The sequence below is a fragment of the Oxyura jamaicensis genome, chromosome 1 (assembly GCF_011077185.1).
Source record: "Oxyura jamaicensis isolate SHBP4307 breed ruddy duck chromosome 1, BPBGC_Ojam_1.0, whole genome shotgun sequence".
Taxonomy (NCBI): domain Eukaryota; kingdom Metazoa; phylum Chordata; class Aves; order Anseriformes; family Anatidae; genus Oxyura; species Oxyura jamaicensis.
Window position 1 is genome coordinate 151357901 of NC_048893.1, and position 19819 is coordinate 151377719.

The window sequence follows — 19819 nt, forward strand, 5'->3', positions numbered from 1 at the left end:
CCCTTATTTTTATCATCTGTTTACAGGGTTGTGATTAAAAAAATAAATCTGTTTCTCCAGCCACCTCAGCTAAAACAAGACCATCAACTTCTCAAAGTGCATGAAAGACCGACAAGTCCTGGAGAAATAAATCCGAGGCATTCACCCTCTTGACAAGCTGCCAGAGCCCTCAGGACTTGCTCTCACGCTGGCGTCTTTTCTGCCCTTGATGTCATGTGCAAAACACGAGGATTTGTGCCGTGCTAATCCCTCTAATGAGGGCTTCTCCCAACCTCAGTATAAGCCCTGCTCAAAGCCGTGGCTGTTGGGCAGGCACTGCAGAGCCAAAGCTCCTGTCTTTTGAGCCACATTCAAGGCAATTAGAGACCAGGATTAAACAAACACCCGACACCAGCATCCTCAGCAGTGAGAGGGATTATCCCAGGGGAGCTGCTGCCAGGCCAGGTTGTGCCACAGAGGAGAGCTCTGTGTTCTGCTCACTCGGGTCCAGGCTGCAGCCAGCAGCAATGGGTGCCGTGAGGTGGCTTTTTTGGGCTGGGCTGAGCTGCCTGAGCTGCTGTTGTCCCCGTGGGGCAGAGGCACAGTTCCCCCGTGTCTGCATGACGGTGGAGGCCATTCGGTCGAAGCGCTGTTGCCCAGCCTTGGGGTCAGAGCCAGACAACGTGTGCGGGTCCCTGCAGGGCAGAGGACGCTGCCAGGGGGTGCAGGTGGATACTCAGCCCTGGAGTGGCCCCTACACTCTTCAAAATGTGGATGACCGGGAATGGTGGCCCCTCAAGTTCTTCAACCAGAGCTGCTGGTGCACAGGTGAGTGCGGCCGTGAGGTGAGGTGATGGGGATGAATGTATCTGCCAACCGTCTTGTGAAGGCCAGAAACATCCCAGATGGCATAAGGCATCAAGAAGCTGGCAAAGGGGCTAGTACCGAAGACATATGAGTAGTGGCTGAGGGAAATGGGGTGGTTTAATCTGCAGAAAATGAGGCTGAGGGGATACCTCATCGCTCTCTACAATTACTTTAAAGGAGGCTGTAGCGAGGAGGGTGATGGTCTCTTTTCTTAGGTGACAAGTGATAGGATGTGAGGCAATGGCCTCAAGTTGCACCAGGGGAGGTTTGGCTTGGATATGGGGAAGAATTTCTTCACAAAGAAGGTGGTCAAGGATTGGAACAGGCTGCCCAGGGATGTGGTGGATTTCCTGTCCCAGGAGGTATTTAAAAGACGTGTGGTGGACTTGGTAGCGATAGGTTGTTGGTCTGGATGATCTTGAAGGTCTTTTCTAACCTAAATGATTCTATGATTCTTAGAAAGCTTTGAGAATTATCACTTTCCTAAAAATACTGTCATGTTTATGGCCAAGCCCTGATAGTACTGTACGGGGGTTTCAGTGCAAGAGCGTTTTCTCTTGAAAAACAAAAACAAAAACAAAAACAAACAAACAAAAACCAAAAACCAACCAACAAACAAACAAAAAACATTTTCTCTCATGTAGTCTTTTGGGCTTTCCTCTCTGTCCCTAGAATTGTTCCAGTAGTCCCTCATCACCCTTCTTCCACAGAGTTTTAGATATTTCAGTGCTGTGTTCAGCATTACATGACTGCCAAAGAGGCCACCCTGTCTTTTTCCTCCCTATCTTCATCCTCTTGTTCTCACCTGGGACTTTATCCGGGCCTTTGACTTCACCCACTGGGAGGCAAAAGGAATCAGGGAGCTGATGTTCTTGAAAGCTGACCCAGTCCATATGGTCAGGTTTTGCTGAGACCAGTTCCTGTACTAGGGACCAGGAGAGGAATAGGAAGCTGAGGTCATGGTAAGGCACTTTTCAAGAACAGCCCGTGTTTAAGGGGTTTAGAATGAGCAGGAGCCCAACCTCAGCCCTTGCTCTTTGCAGGGCTGGCAGGGCATGGTGTCAGGAGTCCTAGAATCACAGAATCATTAAGGTTGGAAGAGACTTCCAAGATCACCTGGTCCCTACCACCAATATTACCCCCATGCAAAAAGCATGTCTCCAGCACTGACAGTACCTGCTAGACAGATTCCAGATGCAGCCTGGCATTTCTTGTTGGAAATATAATGTTTGAAGTGTCCAACATGTTAATAATAGCCTGCTTTCCTTCAATCTGATTTTTAGAAATAGCTGACCTCTTTTGTCTAAAATATACCTTGGCCTTTGCTATCAGAAAAGCCCAAATCAATCTGAGAAAGACACATAGCAGAAGATTTCAGTCCATGAGGTTAAGTTTTGCAATGCTGTTATGAACTGAAAGCAGAGAGGTGGTGGCAGATGACTTAAGTGGATAGATGCGTTATTGGGGCTTGTCTGAAACAATAGCAACAGACATTAGGCTATAAATCAAATTTTATCTCTTGCTTTGACTAGATTTCAAATGCTTGTGTGGAAGTACTTTTCCAGACACTTTACAAAAAAAAAAAAAAAAAAAGGGATATATATATATATATATATTTCTATTTTAAAGGTTCTTACATACCTCCAAAACTAAAGTCAGGTATCGCATTTAGGCACAGACACTGAGTCAGAAGAGCACCAAAGCATGTGGGCATATAATAATATTAGTGCAGTCTGCGTAGTTAGGGCATGAAAACCTGTGAGTAAAGTGGGGAGCAGTGTGGGCAGAGATTAATTTGTTTGTCCAAATAAAGGTAAATACCGTCATTTGATATTTGCTGGTCTGCATCCTAGGTTACACAGCTGTAATGTCGGGTAGTCTCTTATTGCCTTCCTTCTGCTGAGCTGTCCGCTCTCCTCAGCTCTTTAAAGCTGTTTCTTTCTGCTTCTACTCTTTCGTCAGCTCTTTAAAGCTGTTTCTTCCTGCTTCTACTCTCTCTTTCTCTTTCTCTCACTCATATTTTCCTTGTTGTATTCTTCTTTCTCCTTGCAGTCTTTGTTCTATAAACATACCAGTGACAAAACATTAGGGTGGCAGCCTTAAAGATGATTTTAAGAAAGGTTTCCTGGGCTTGCTTATGCTGTGGTCAGCTTGATGCTTCATGCAAAGACATTTCTAGAATAATGCTAAAAGTTAATTAATGACTGAATGAGATTTGAATTAGATTTGATGTATTTACATTGGTGGTGACTGTGAGTCTGTGTCTATTGGTGTGTATATATATATATGTATAAAACTGTTTTACACTGGTTGTCTGTCTGCTTGCCAGAGTTTTAAATGGTGTGATGTGTGTTTTTCATTAGGCATCTACAGTTATGGTACCTATGACTGTAAATTAAATACCCTCATTCAAAGGGACGCGGAACAGCGCACATCTGTACTATTAAAGTATCTTATTAAATGAACTTTGTGTGCAGACCACCTATCTGAAATGGTTCCTGGACAATTTATGCCAAGGCTCTGTCTAAAGTTTTAACAATATAAAAAAATGTGTTCCAGTGCTATCTTGTCACCATTTACTTTATTGTTCATATGTAGCATAAGCAATAGCTATGGAAACTCAACTTCTGTGTAGCTTTTTACATTTGCTTAGATAGCATCAGTTAAACATGCCACATAGCTGGTGGCTGTATGGTAGGAAGCCTGGAGGAGCTGGGAGGAAGACGAGCCTGTATTTTCCATGTGGGAATGCTAGATTTCTTGCAATAAGTGCTCCATTTGAATTTTGCTAGAAACTTGATAAAGGAAAATGTGGCCATATGCTCTAGCTGTTCATTGAGGAAAAAAGTCTGAAAGTCATCTCCACCTAGGCCTGGGTGCTGAACATTTCTGAAAAAATGAAAACAAACCAACAATGGTGATTGGTTAGTTAATGTGGGGCCCGATTATTTTTATAGTTTTTCATTCATTTAATTTTTCTGTGAAAAAGAAACAAACAGACAAGGCATTTCCTTTCAATTTCTAGGCTTTAACAGACAACAATATCTTTCTTTAAGCAGAGACAAATGCAACCGAATAGCATTAGTAAAACAGAAAGATCCAGCTTTACTTCCATTTTTTTACAAAAAGGCATGATCAAGAAGACAATTGTAAGGCTGTTGTCAGGATGCTGCTCACTGTATATTTTATGCAATGTGTTGTTAGCAACAAAAATATCTCTAGAAAAAAGCTGTGGTTATGGCTTGAATGTAGCCGGGAGGTAACAAAGAATGTTTAGTTCCTGTCTAATTTCAGTTTTGAATCCATTATGTGCATTCTGCAATTCATTTCAGTCAACCTAATATTAAATCTTAAACTGAAACAGCCCAATAACAGTTCCTGACAGAGTGCTGTAGTATGTGAAAGGGAATATGGTCATTTGTACGTGTTGTACTTATCACATACAAGCTGTATGTGTTGAATTAGGCAAAGTGTTGGATGCACTGATTTAATAGACCCTGAAAACGGACACTTGTGACTAAATACAAAAAAAGAAAAAGAAAAAAGAAAAAAGAAGTATTGCAGTTGGATAGTTAAATTTGGTTTATAAGAATACTGTTTTAGAAGACATGAACTAAATGTTATTTTGAGTTCCAAAGGACAAAGTTGTAGTAAAGGGATACAGATCTGATACAACACTTTAAAAAAACAACAAAAAACACTACAGAAGATTATTGTGAAAAGACCACTGCAGTCAGTCATGTGTTTGCTAGTACATACAGATCATGATGTTTATATGACATAGTTTGAGTTCACTGAGAAGTTAAAAATAATTATTGTTAATATTCTTCCTCCCCACTACTTTCTGCTATTGGCATATAGATGTGTGCTGAACTTTTAGTCCATCTTTTATAGAAGTGTTTAAAGAAAACACAGGGAGGGAAGGTAAGCCATACACTTGGAAACTCTCCTCATGGTAAACCATCAGGCTTCGCATAATCCAAAACCTGGTTGAAATCTTCACTATTGTGGTGCTTAAGCTGGTCCTAAGCTTCCTGATAACTTATTGATCTCATTGCCTCTGAAGAAGCCATAAACTCTCTGAACCTGTAGTTAAGCATCCTCACAACCTCTTAGTGTCTCTCACATATGCTTACAGCTCAGCATCCCTCACCCTAGAGCTAGCCATTAGCTACACAGCCTGACGGGTAACAGGCCTGGGTAACAGCAGGCCCTAAGCTACACAGCCCCCCTCGTAACCTTGGGCGTCTTTGAAATTCATAATAAGCCCTATAGCCCCTGACAATCTGAAATCTTTAGTGTTATCTATTGTTTTGCTCACAAGCTCATGCCTACGGCCTAGGGACGTCTGCTAGTGCAGGAGCTTTTCGCAAGCCACTTCCCCATTTCCATATTAGTCCCAAGCTCATCCTGGGTCTACCAGCACAGGTGTGTGGGGAGCAGTGAGGTTTCATGGCACTTTGGAAGAGGGTTGGTATGGTCTTTGTGGAGTGTTTGTGTGTATGTGGGATCACAAAGAGTCTCAGAGCATGTTCTGGAGGACGGAGGGGAGATCCCAGAGGAACCCTGCTTGTCTCTCCATGCCCTCCATCCCCCAGGTAGCAATGCCCATTGTCCCACACCACTGCTTCACAAACTTCACAGATGTTTGCTGACAGAGTGGTCATGTTCCTCTCCCCCAGCAAAGGTCTGGGAGCTGCAGCGGGGCCTTTCTGCTGCTTCTGGTGCCCTGCCACAGTGGGCAGGAGGCTATGGTGCCTGTGCTGTGCTTAAAGTGAGCTCTGTCCCCCCGGGCTCTTCTGCCATGTCAGGGGATCTGAGTTAATAGCCTGGAGTGGACTCGATTACTTGCCTAAGGAATGGTGCCAGCGAGGAATGACAGTGTCACACTATTGCTCAGGCTCTAATTTCAGCACTATTTAATAATGCTTAAAGTGTGACTGGCAGCACCTCTAGTGCTTGTCCTGGGCTGTGCTGGTTGCCAGATACACTGTGAATGGACATTGGTGTTTCCTGGGCTTTGTCCTTAAAATAACTGTTTATTTATTTTTTATTTTTATTTTTCCATTTGTTTTGTTTTGTTTGGGGATCTTTCTCTGTGTTTAAATATCCATGTGAGCTGACTGTTTCTTGGGTTTGATCCTGGAAGTCTGGGAGTACTTGAGGGCCAATCAAGCAAAGCATTTAATCACCTGCTTAACCTGAAGTGCTTAACTCTCTGTTCATTGAGACTCCTCACATGCCTGAAGGCTTCATGGAGCTCTTAGCGCCTTGGGGCATCAAGCCCATTATCCAGTGCTTTGCCTCCCCAACCAGCTGAGTGTGATTCTTGGCCCTGCTGTGGCTGTGGGAAGCGAGCCATCCTTCTAGTTAACCAGTTGGCAGAGCTGCCAGTCTGCTCAGCTGCTGTCCCTTCCAGGAATTGAAATGTCTGGGGAAAAAGAAAGATGATTCATAATTCTTCTGCATATCAGTGTTAGTTCTCTCCGTTTTGTATTTTCATGACTGCTCTCTCCCTCTTTATTCAGGAAACTTTGCTGGCTACAACTGTGGTGACTGCAAATTTGGCTGGACTGGCCCCGACTGCAATGTCAGGAAGCCACCAGTTGTCAGGAAGAACATCCATTCCTTGACAGCAGAGGAGAGGGAGCAGTTCTTCGATGCTCTAGACCGTGCAAAGACTACCATTCACCCAGACTATGTAATTGCAACTCAGCACCGGATGAGTCTGCTTGGTCCCACTGGAGAGGAACCGCAAATTGCCAATTGTAGCATTTATAACTACTTTGTCTGGCTTCATTACTACTCAGTCAGAGACACGCTACTAGGTTAGTGCTTTTCTTACCCAAGGGCTTTGCAGGTAAAGGAGAGGATAAAAAGTATTGCTGAACAAGGGTAAGTATGTTTAATGCAGCTGGGATGCTTTAGCGAACAGTGAAGCCCAGTAAGAGGTCTCTGCAATAAAACATTTGGTGCTGAGGATCTGGTGGACATCTGTATTTGGGGGCAGTTCAGACCTGCTTCTAACCTGCTGCAGCCTGGTCCTGGTGACTGAATGCCCCCAGGCATCAGAGTGCACACCAGCTGCACTTTGATGTCTCTTCTCTCTGAGAGGCAGGCAGTTTATGGGCTTCCAGGTTACTCTCTTGGGTGAACCAAAGCATGGTCAGTCAGTGATCCCTTTCAAAAAGACATTCCTGGTCAAGAGTGTAATGTAGATGCAGCAGCAGTAGAAAAGAGGCTCTGCAGTGATGAAGGCAGAGACCATCCAGACTTTGGGGACTGGAGTGCTAATACTTTCTGTGGCCTTCAGCAAGTCACTAAGAGTGGGATTTGCCTGAGAAACCACAGATAGCTTTTAAAAACTAACCAGCTTAGATGTTTAGGCATCTATCTCCACACTTTCTCCCAAACTGGGATTCCTAGTCCTCGTGGCTCTTCTAGACTGAAGTATTTATGCCAGCCCCATCCCACAAATCCCAGGTCCCACAGGAAGAAGCAGCAGTACAGCTTTTCTACCCAGCAGAGCTACATACAGGCTGTGGAATTTAGCATTCAAGTGTCTCCATCTGAGTGAGACAGCCCGTGAAATTTATCCACATTTACCTTCTTGCTAGAGGGTATCTTATACCCTGCAGTTGGTTTTCTTGTTTCCCCTTCTGACACTGTCCCATTTTACAGGACTGAAAGAAGCAGTCTCTGGCCTACCACGAGCAAAGGTCCTTCAGGCAATAGTACAGTCATGTGGAAAAGGGAAGAAGCAACTTTCACTGCTGCTGCAAAGATAAATAAACCCACATGTGGGTTAAAGCTTGCCAAAGCAATAAGCAAATCCAAATGTGGTTTGAGGCCCCTAGTTTTTCAGTGTCTTATTTCTCATGTCTCTGGTGTAGTTTCTCCCACTGGATTGCTCTTCTCCAACTGCTGTTTTAAAGACAAATATGGGAAAGGTTGTCAGATGATTGGATATCAGAATTAGGATGGGAGCATATCAGGTTGGTTACATCAAGGAAATGCAGGTAGGATTTGAAGCAGATTTTCTGTGTGGTATTTTGCTGAAACCTTTATTGCAAAATTGATAAGTGTCTGAAATAGTTCTTGTTAAAAATGAAACCACGAGTCATAACTAATCTGTCTTTGTAGAGATCCGTAAATTTGAATTTCCATGTCTATGATGACTTGAGCAAGGAGACAAGCAGGTTAATTTTGAGTAAAAAATAGGGGACTAATTAGAAAATCTTTTCAATATTTCTGAACAGAGTACCCATCTAAAGACATTTCCATTGTGTGTCCTTTATGAAGATTTTTTCAGCTTAAAAATGTATACTTTAAAAACCTGCTGGATTATCATATTCAGAAACATATGCTGTGTCAGACAGATGTCAATCAAAAACTCTTCTGAGAGACTTACTTGCTTCCAATACTGTCACTCAGACACTGTGAAGCTTTCTGTATTCTGAGAAACATCACGGTGGGAACCAGTGCTGTCAGATCAAAGAGCCGATGCCTGAAGACCTGTTCTTGTGGAATCAAATTTTTTTTTTTTTTTTTTTTTTTTTTTTTATGATTACAGCTATTTTAGCCTGTTGGACACTACAAAATTATATAGTCCTGTAAGGAAATAAGATTAGGTTTATTAGTGAACCTCAGGAGAACCCCCTAAATTCATTCGATTTCTAGAATGAAAAAGTCTGAATTTTTCATAGCATGAGACTTAATTCTAAAAATGTGACTAGCCTTTATGATCTGCTTGGAAAATAGTATTTATGTGCAAAGCATGCATTAAGACATTACAGGCAGCTTTGCGTTTTCTTTCACTGAGGGTTCAGCCATGTTTCATCAAGTAGCATGTTTTTGCTAAGATTAGAATTTAACTGAAAAAATGAAAAGGAGGTGCAGTCAGCTGAACAAAGAAGGAACTATTTTGTCATTGCACTTTTTGAAAAAAAAAGTACCCCATTTTCACTAAGGATTGTTGAAACTGTGGGGGTAGCTCTTTTGCTGAGCTTCTCAAGTACAGTAAGGGAAAAAGTGGTCAGAACTGTAGCAAAAAGCTTAACACCACCAAATTTCCCTTCCCAGATTCCTGCTTCACCTCCTTGTGAATCACTGCAGAAAACCCTCATTCCTTTAGCTGTTTCCCTTGCTAGCTTCTGCAGTGGGAACTAGCAGGGGCCTGAAGAGAATTAACAATCAGGATTTGAAGAAAAGTGGCAAAGGACATATTGAATTGCTGTTGGCAGGTTATGGGAAGTGTTGAGGTTCTCTTGATAGGTACACGGTGTAAGTCCTGCTGCTGAACAAGAGAGTGAGACAAAGTGGTACATGTTAGCAAGTAGCTAAGATTTTCAACAGTAAGACTGTTTCTTAAAAAGATCTGTAAAAATGTGAAAAAAATTGCATGATATCCAATTTTTTGTGGTGTGTGAAATTTTGGGAAGAACTGAAGTCAGTATCCACAGAGGAGTTGCACTTGTCCCCTGTAAGTGTTGCAGCTTCTGGTCTGTGTGCTCTTTGCAAAGGTGCAGAGCTGCAGGTTTTTATTTAACTCAGCTACAGGCAACAGAAGAAGGCGCTCTCTTTATTTCTAGCTTCATTTGGTGCTGAAGTGCTTATTTTATCTTCCCTTTGTAGGGCCTGGCCGCCCCTTCACAGCTATTGATTTCTCCCATCAAGGACCTGCCTTTGTAACTTGGCACAGGTACCATTTGCTGTTGCTGGAGAGAGACCTGCAGGTTAGCTAAACAGCCTCTTCCTTTCCTCATACAGCTTCTCTCTTTTGCAGCACGTCTTTGTTGCTTCAGCCTAGGATAAGTTATTTCCTAGGACTGATTCTTACACAAACTCTCAAGAGTGTTTGCTCACTGATCCTTTTTATCTAAAGGGAAATTATTGTTTTCGATACAGTTCACAGTTTCTTACTGTGAACAATTACGTGAAGGTTATATTGGAGATTTTTCTTCTTTACAACAGAGAGCAGAAGATATGAATTAGCACCATTCCTTAATAAAGTCAAAGAAACACTTACATGTAAAACCTGTTAATAATGTCTGCTGGAAAGCAGACACCAAGCAGGAAAGCAACACCAAATATTTCCCTCTTTAAATATGCCATGTTATAGATTTTATATTTTCCTATATTTAGGTGTAGATATTTTAAAGAAATACACGTTAATGTACCCAGCAGTCAGTTGCCCAAGCACTGACTAATTTCCATTTGCAGTATTTCTACATTAACAGTGTTGCTGTATGTCAGCCTTGCAGATCTCTAATGAACATGGTTGGTGTCTAAATAATTGCAGGATCTTTCTTGCATGAAATTGTATCTAACAAGCAAATACAAGCAAATACAAGCAAATACACTGTATTCCTCTATTAGTACAAATTCAGATTCTTCCCCAGGGCTAGCCTTGCTGGAATAAAAGCAAACCACACACACAATTTTACCCATTACACACTTGCATCACTCAGAAAGCCTCTTAGTTGTTTAAGGCTCGATTAATCTCTGCTTCTGCTCTCCTGCTCAGTCCCTGAGTTGGTACAAGAGCTAACATGGCCAAAAAAAGGGCAATCTAATAATCCAGTCATAATGTCTTTGCTAGGACTCACTCAATGCCCCAGTCTTTTGAAAGCAGTTGGAGCAGCGCTATGAAGCATGTGTAGTTGCCTTCAAGTTTAAAGCAGAATACAGGACGCCCAGTGACTCACAGGAATCACTTTCTTTTTCTTTTGAAGGTGATTCTCCACTAACGTGTTTCTGTCCATTGCAGCGACTGATGGGCAATGACTCCTTCGCACTGCCCTACTGGGACTTTGCCACAGGTAGAAACGTGTGTGATGTGTGCACGGACCAGCTCTTTGGAGCATCACAGCCAGATGACCTGGGGCTAATCAGCCTGAATTCCAGATTCTCCCGGTGGCAAATAGTTTGTAACAGGTACTGGAATATCTAGGGCAAGCCTGTGTACTGACTAAATCTTGTTTTGGCATTATAGAAAGTAAGAGGTGGGCTGAAAAATCTGCTTCCTTGCATTGGGTGAGATCTTTGGTATATTTAGAGTGTCTTTGGGACTATGGAAACTATAGGACTCCTGGAAATTTTGGGACTCCTCAAAACTTTGCTAAAGCACATGGAAAACAGAGGTGATTAGTGACAGCCACCATGGCTTCACTAAAGGCAAATTGTGCCTGACAAATTGTTCGCCTTCTGTGACGGGATTACAGCAGAAAGGAAGAGCAACTAATATCATCTACCTGGACTTGTGCAAAGCATTTGACACTGTCCTGTCTAAAATGGAGAGACAGGGATTTGATGCACGGACGACTCAGTAGAAAAGGAATTGTCTGGATGGTTGCATTCAATGAGTTGCAGTCAATGGCTCGATGTCCAAGTGGAGATCAGTGATGAGAGGTGTCTCTCAGGGGTCTGTGCTGGGACCGGTACCATTTCACAACTTTTTTGGCAATGTGGTCTGTATTGGGAGCCATCTGAGCTGGGGTAATCCCAAACATGAATGAAGGCTGGATGATGAGTGGATAGAGAGCAGCCCTCCAGAGGACTTTTGGATGTTGGTTAATGAAAAACTGAGTATGAGCCAGTAATGTGCATTTGCAGCCCAGAAAGCTGGTCATATCCTAGGATATATCAAAAGAAACATGGCCAGTGGGTCAAGGGAAGTGATTCTGCTCCTCTACTCTGTTCTTGTGAGACCCCACCTGGAGTGCTGCATTCAGCTCTGGAGCCCCCCAGCACAAGAAGAACATGGAGCTATTAGAACAAGTACAGAGAAGGGTGATGAAGATGATCAGAGGGCTGGAGTACCTCTCCTGCGAAGATAGGCTGAGGGAGTTGGGGTTGTTCAGCCTGGAGAAGACTCCGAGGAGATCTTATGTGGCCTTCCAATACCAAAAGAGGGCCTACAGGAAAGCTGGGGAGGGACTCTTTGTCAGGGAGTGTAGTGATAGGACAGGTGTAACAGTTTTAAACTAAAAAAGGGTAGGTTTAGATTAGATATAGGGAAGAAATTCTTCACTGTGAGGGTGGTGAGGCACTGGCACAGGCTGCCCAGAGAAGCTGTGGATGCACCATCCCTGGAGGTGTTCAAGGCCAGGCTGGATGGGGCTTTGGGCAGCCTGGTCTGGTGGGAGGTGTCCCTGCCCATGGCAGAGGGATTGGAATGAGGTGATTTTTAAGGTCCCTTCCACCCAAGCCATTCTGTGATTTTGATTCTATTACTGACCTTGAAGTGGCTGAGACTTCACACAGGAAAGAACGTAAAGATAACAACATTCTTTCTGCCAGCTATTAGTAGGCACGTATTGATTTGTTTAAGTGCAGGGCTTTGAAGATGTGTTCATGTCCGGGACTGGGGCAGTATGACATAGGACACTGCCAGTTCTAATGCTCGTATCAGGTCTGCTCAGATCTGGTGCAGCATGCAGCCAGCCAAAGGTACTGGGAGCTCAAGGCTTTTCAGGAAAGTCTCTTTCTCTGGGTACCTAAAATGCTACTTGAAATTCTAGCTTTAAAGGCACCAGTTGACTTTAACTCTGGTCCCTACTTTTTCTCTTTCCTACTTTTTCTCTAATATATATTTTTTTTCCTGAGCATTTCATTTTTTCTCCTCCTCTGTACATCTTTCTGTCCCTGATACTAGAGACTTTCCTCTCACTAACTAGTAGGCAGCCCCTGCAATAGCAGTCTATCCTCCAGGCTCTGAAAAAGAAGATACAATGCATTGCAGTTGCTTTTCTTCTAAAATGGATGAAGGATGAAAACTGAAAATCTGTTTTCTGTCATATATTGCTTTTCTCTACCACATCCCACAGTGGGACTTTCCTGCTTTTTTCATTTTTATTAAGAATTAAGAAAAAATGTCCTTGTTCTGGACTGGCAGTTCAGCAATAACTTCAGCTTCCAGTCCATGGGAGGTGAACTGGGTCTCCCTGTAGGTTGTCTGTCCCAAAGCTTTGCTCTCTCATACCTGCAGCTGGAGCCCCAGAATCACAGCATCACACAATGGTTGCGGTTGGCAGGAACCTGTGCAGCTCATCTGGTCCAACCCCTGCTCCAGCAGGGTCACCCAGAGCAGGTTGCCCAGGACCATGTCCAGGTAGCTTTTGAAGACCTCCAAGGAGGGAGACTTCACAACCTCACTGGGAAACCTGTTCCTCTCTTATACTATATGTAAAAAAGCCTACAAGCCTGGCTTCACTGCTTTTTCCTAACTTGTGCCTCTTTTTGTTTCATGCTCAGCTTGGATGATTACAACCGCCTGGTGACACTGTGCAACGGGAGTGATGAGGGGCCACTGCGGCGGAGGCTGCAGAGGGACTCAGGTGAGCAGCTGCCCACCGTGGAAGATGTCAGGAGGTGCCTTTCCCTGCAAGAGTTTGACAGCCCCCCATTTTTCCGCAATTCCAGTTTCAGCTTCAGGTTTGTCCTAGAGCCAGCTGGGTCATGGGTATTTTTCATTTGTGCGTTCATCTGCAAAATATGGTTACTTATTGCACCTTTTACCTGTTCCCAGGAATGCACTGGAAGGCTTCAATAAACCAGAGGGAGCCCTGAACTTGCCGATGCTGAGCCTCCATAATTTGGCTCACTCTTTCCTGAATGGGACCAGTGTTCTCCCTCATGCAGCTGCCAACGATCCCATTTTTGTGGTATGGCCTTTTCCCCCAGCAAGAATGTCAGTGGCTGTGGCTCCAAGGCAGCTATCTCACCAGAGAGTAGCAGAAATGGAAGTAAAATGAATCCCATAAAAATAAGTCTTTTAAATATAAAAAGAGAACTCTGTTCTTGAACTCTGCCACACCTGTGTGATGGTCAAATAATGGAAGAAATCTCTGGGTGATTTGTGAAATATAAAATAAGTTTCTAGGGAGAAATGCTGCTGTTCCAAGTCACATTGCCCTGAATTCTTTCATTAGGTGGTATCTAAATTTAACGTCATTTACCAGAAATCTTACAGCAACAAGAAAAACCTGAAAACTGGGTTAATTATTTTAGAGCAGTAGACTGAGTTTGTTTCTTTGTTTCAAACTTCACTGTCTAACATGAAGCACATCTAATTTCAGGGTCTCTTGGGGTGTAGAACTAATGTGATTTCACTGCTGTGTTAGTACAGTACTGCACTGCAGTGAGCAGCACAAGCAGCTATGTGCAAATAAAAAGCCAGCAGCTGACTGCTACACATCTTCCTTATCTAATAAATTCATACCAATTTATTTTCCTCTTTGTTAGATTAAACAACGGTGATTATATAGAGAAATTCTAATACAATTAATTTCTTTCTTACCTTTATTAGAAGTTTGCAGTCTTTTGTTGGAGAAATTATCCCAAATATGTATGTAGTGGTTTTCTAGTTTATTTCCTCTATAATTCTTGAATTCCTACATGAATTCCTACTTAAACAGTCAAATCTTTGTTTCACTATTCTATAATTTTATATGGAGGATTATTTTCAATAAGATAGTTTTTAAGTTTTTTTTCAGGATACTAAATGAAACATATAAGTACATCAGAAATTAATTTGAACAGCCCCAGCCAACTATAATGGTTGCCTGAAATCAATCTGAAGAAAACTGTATTAGTGTTTTATAGACTCATAAGCTCACTGGACAGGACTTGATCAATTTGTGGGTACCTGGAGATGTGGAGCTGGTGATATACTATAAAATGAGGATGAAGGAATCAGATTTCCTGTTCATGTTAAGATGAGGGAGAGTAAAATAGGTTTGAGAGGTACGTTTACCTGAATAAACTCAATGGGCCCTCATGTGAGAGGTAGGATCTGCCCACTCACTGCCAGCTGATACCAAACTGTCCAGAGGAAGAACTCACTATATACTACAGCAACAAGACAGTATATAGCAAAATGGCTCATGAAGAAGATTAATTTACTCCACTTTCCCATTTTTTTCCAGTTTCCCAGTCTGTAAATCCCACCTGGATTACATTACCCTCCCCTCTCTCTTTTAAAAGCTGCTGCCACGGTAGGTGAGAGTGTATTTACCCTCAGGCTGCTGCTGTCTCTCTGGTGGGGGAACATGCGAGCTGGTGGGTCCTTCAGGAACTGTGCTGGCTGGTCACCAGCCCAGGAAGTGGCAGGCAGAATTTCAGCATCCCCAGGACTCCGAGTGACAGCATGAGCCCCATTGTGACCTCAGGTGACTCAACTGTTGGGTTTGTGAAGGGGAGGCCGCAGCCTTAGGTCACTTCTGCTAACTCTCAGGTCATGAGTGTCTCTGCACCTTCTACACTTCTGATCACTTGTGTGGTTTTCTCAAGACATGCTCTGAACTGGGGAACTGCTTAAACCTGTTGAGTTCAGAAAGAGCTTAATAAACATGTGTGCCTATGCTTGAATTTGCAGGTTCTTCACTCCTTCACTGATGCCATCTTTGATGAGTGGATGAAGAGGTTTAACCCCCCTGACAATGCCTGGCCTGAGGAGCTGGCTCCTATCGGTCACAACAGACTGTACAATATGGTCCCTTTTTTCCCTCCTGTGACCAATGACCAACTCTTCCAAACCGCGGAGCAGCTTGGCTACACCTATGCCATTGACCTGCCAGGTATTTCTCAGACACCAAGAGATGAGATAGCTCAAGTTTTCAGTGACATAGGTATTTGGAAAATAATGCGCTGCTCACAAAAGGTCTATTCACCTGGTTATTAGCAATCCCATGGTGTATCTTAGGTAGTCACAACTCACTGGATAAGCTGTGGTAACTAAAAGAATATATATTGTTAGTTTGCTCCTGCTCTGCAGCAAAATGCATGAGCTTGAACTGATCTGGCACTGACAGCAACACTCCTTTGGGGCTAAGGAGGCTTTGATTTTGGCTTCTCTCCCCAGGACTGCTGATGCCTGTTACAATCCTTTAACCTGTCAGAGGTCAGGCACTCTGCCAGAGAGCTTGTATGGCTAATGCTGGTCACTAGAAAATACTTGTTTTGCACAGGGCCCTGAATTATACTGTTCCATGAAACCTATTAGAGATGCACTCTGATAATCTCTGGATATCCTAGAGAGATTTATCTGGGTGCTTTGTATTATAAAACCCTGATTTTAAAGATTTTCCATGCCTTTAAGTGTGATATGCCTAAGGGTTTGCTCATTTGAAATTACCTTTGACATAAATCAGATAAAGACAACCTCTTCACCTCCCTCCCCCTCAAATGAAAATATTTATGCACAAAATCCAAAATTTAAAACACAAGCTGCAAGTATTTATAGAAGGCAAAAGTGTAAGAAAAGCTGTTTTACCAAAGATTAAATCTGAGCAGTTTCTTTCTCCATCTTGCTATTCCCTCAAGAAGCAGTAGGTATTTATCTGACCTATGTGGCCAGAATTTTCTTCTAAGTATTTACCATGTATCTGTGGTTTTAATCTGTGGAAACTGTTTAAAGGTCTACAGACTGCAACAGATTGAAACCCTCGTCCTTAAGCTGCATTCAAGCAGGGAAATCCTGGCTTGTGGAGACATGCTAGCTGCCTTTCCCAGTGGTGTCCCCAGAATTTCCCTGAAAAAGGGGAAACTTTCCCTTTTAAGGAGTTCCAGTTTTCCTCCCCCTGGACCACTGTCCGTGCTCCTGCTTTGAAAATGCTGCTGTCCCCTGGGCATGGCTTACCCAGAGAGGAACAAAGGCATCTTGTGATTCTGCTGCTTCTTCACTCCCACATAAATAAATTACTAGCTCACTGTGAAGTCGTCCAGGTGTGCATCTTTCCCATTCTCTACACTTATGTTTGTTTGAAAGGTTGGAGCTAAAATTCAGCTGTAGACTTCTCTGGCAGGTAATGTCTCTGGCTATGGTATGTGTTGGTTACGCGGTGCATCCCCTGTGGACACTGGGTCTCTTAGCCACACAGCTAACAATAATGACCAGGCTGTAGGATATTTGCTTTGTTCCAAGCAAATTGAGAAATGAAGTTTTGGGCTGTCCTCACTTTAGACTTTTCATATTTCCAGGTTCACTTGAAGAAACCCAAGCATGGGCTGTCATGGTTGGATCTACAGTTGGAGGAGCATTTATAGCTTTGGCCATGCTCATTCTGCTGCTTGTACTTTTCCAGCACCGAAGACAGAGAAAAGGTTTTGAACCACTGATGAATGTGAGCTTCAGCCCCAAAAAGTACATGGAAGAGGCCTAGCGCCCTTGCTTCATTTCCTTGCTTATTCTTGTAGGAAATGACCTTGATTGATTTATTCAGATCTTAGCTGAGTTTAGCTAACTTTATCACACACCTTTGGCAGCTGACTACATTGTTCTCATTTAGTTTTCCAGTTATCTTGTGAATTGTGATTTGCAAAGTCTCTGGGTGCATATGTGCAAGGCCCAAGACAGTCCAGTGTTTTCTCATTACCAGACATTATCTGGAGTGTGACATTCAGAAGTCATCCTCTATAGATTTAGATCAAGACAGCTAAGAATCAAAATAGAAGAAAAACAACTTGAATAAGCAAGATTTTTTTTTTTTTAATCTCAGTGTGTTTTTGATTTCATTTAGAAGCCCTGGGATGTGCTGAAAATTATTAACTCTACATATATATTTGAATAACATATTATTTTACAGTTGTCAATAAATACTCTCAATAATGTAGTCTTTTCTTGAGGTTCAAAATGTTTTGTGCATTTTGGCAAAATACTATGGGAACCATGGCTAAAGTTTGCTCCAGAAGTATGATCATATTATTTTATATGATTCCATATATTATTTCTGATCAATATGATTTTAGCAGCACATAAACCTCCAAACTCAAATTCTCCTAAAATTTGTTTAAAAGTTTTACCCCTTTGTTTGGAACCTGTAATAGAAGTTGAAAATTGTGCTTGCCTTCTCTGTTTTGGCTTTGCTGCATTGTTTCATGAATCAGTGAATACTAAACACTTTCCAAAGTCTGGGACCCAGTAGTCAAGTCAAGAAGACTGAGAGAGCTTTCATCACCAAGGACTGCTGATAGGGGATTAGGTTTGGATATGGCACTTCCTATACCTCTGCTTTAAATATTGCCTTATAAATTTTCTATATATTTCTTTATTTAAACAGGGGCTTGGATGACATTTCAGTGGCTGTCCTATGTTTTCTACACAGAAAATGCAGTCCTGAACTGATTGTGTCAGGCTTGGTGCACACAATTGCATTAATTGAATTTTCTGATTTTGCATTTTGCATAGTGTGCTGTCTGGAGTCTTATAGAAAAACTTTTTTAAAATTCTTTTTCTTTTGTAGCCTTGAATAAAAATTCCAATTATTAATGATTTCTATGGTATTTCTTCAAGGCCTGCTCAGTTTTAGCCATGCAGATTAGGAAGAAGATATCAGTAGGTCTTCACATAGCATTGAGTATATACAACTCATGAAACTTACTTTTAAAATATTGACTTTTGGGACAAATAAAAGTCACGGTTTGCTCACCACATGCTCAGATAGCTCTTGTTGCATTAATTGGACAGTGATCTACTGCCAGTTCTGCTGATCTGCAGGTCCTCAGAGGGGTCCTAGTGTGCCTCTGCCTGTGTGTGGCATACCAAGGGTCCCTTGGCCCCTTGTTGAATACGCTGGCAGTGGCTGGAAGGCGGAGTTTGGTGACTGAGGTGCCACTGCTCTTGGTGTTAGACTTGGCTTTGGGAGAAGGCAAGGCATGCATGCTCACAGTGCCCGTGGCAACAAGCTGATGAGCAGTCCTGGACTTACGTCCCAGATGGGACGCAACTGTTTGCTTTGAAAGCATTTGCTTGGCATTACTTTAATAATTAGGACTTCAAAACCGTGTTCAGTTTTACAGTTGCTTGTAAAAATCTGGTTTAGGCAAGCTCTACCGAGCGCACAACGTGCCCTCTCGCGGCTTACTGGGAAATTACCTGGTGACACCAGAAAGACTTTTTTTCTCTGTCTTTTGAACGTACTGTCTTGGTCTAGCAGCAAGGAAAGTCGTGTCCTTGGTGAAAGGAAGAAGTGCAGGTAAGCTTTACGTGAAATATTTAAAAAGAAGGAAAGTTAAGCATAGGCACATACAAAAAGGATTGAGGAAATGCTGTAACAAGTTCAATTTAAAAGGTTGGTTTTACATTTTTTAATGTTTCATCTATCCCAAAATACAGAAAGTACATTTTTTTTTTTTTTTTAAATGCAGTTGTTAATAAATACCTACAATCTATTGTTGCATAAGTTTACTGAAGCTATTACTACCAGAATGGGATGAAAAGAGATCTTTCTGTTTCATAACAGGAGATGAAGACTCCCATACACTCCTCAGCTGAGGGAAGTGATCCTGAAAACACACCATCTCCAGTCTCCACAGAACCCAGGACACCCTGGGAGTTTGGCCCCACAAATCTGTGCAAACTCGTGGGGTTGGTGTGGTTGGGGTGCTGAGGTAACCAGCCCTGCCTTTGCAGCACCAGCAGCTCTGGGGGCTCAGTGTGGACACCAAAATGGGGACAAGGAGGACAGTGTCCTTCTGGACTGGGGTCTCTGGTGCCGACAGCCCACCTTTGCCCATCACTTTTTCATCTCACAAACATAACAGCAGTCACACAGCCCAGTGCAGCAAGGAAAAGTGATGGAACAGTGGGTCCACCTCTGTGGTCATTTTCTACTTGAGACACTTTGCTGACAGAGGGGAGGTGCACTCCTGGGTAACTTCAGGCTGAGGTGGGTGTAGTCATCACTCCCCCTTTATCCCCTCCAAGTAATTCCTGCTGTACTGGGGCTTACTTCTGACAAATGGCTCTGAATCACACAGGAGTATGTGTAGCTTGCAGCTGCAAATGAGATGTTTAAGCTCCAGAGAGGGAAAAGTGCTCAAATCCATCCCACTCTCAGCCATTTTATTAGCTAGACCTATACAGCTTCCAGCTCTGCATGTATGGCTTTTGAGTGGATTATCCTTCTGAGGAGTTTAATTCTCTCCAGTCAGTAGCTAATTGCTCTCTCAGTTGACAGTACAGGATCTGTGG

The 19819-nt window shown here is 42.8% G+C and overlaps 1 protein-coding gene across 1 annotated transcript; it reads left to right on the plus strand.

The window, feature by feature from the left end:
- Positions 1–317: 317 nt before the first annotated feature.
- Positions 318–17968, plus strand: DCT (dopachrome tautomerase). Its single transcript, XM_035319289.1, has 8 exons — positions 318–807; positions 6375–6674; positions 9481–9581; positions 10616–10782; positions 13102–13281; positions 13376–13511; positions 15224–15425; positions 16828–17968. The coding sequence occupies exons 1-8, from the start codon at positions 507–509 to the stop codon at positions 17007–17009; spliced, it is 1569 nt and encodes a 522-aa protein (XP_035175180.1). The 5' UTR covers positions 318–506; the 3' UTR covers positions 17010–17968.
- The last annotated feature ends 1851 nt before the right edge of the window (positions 17969–19819 follow it).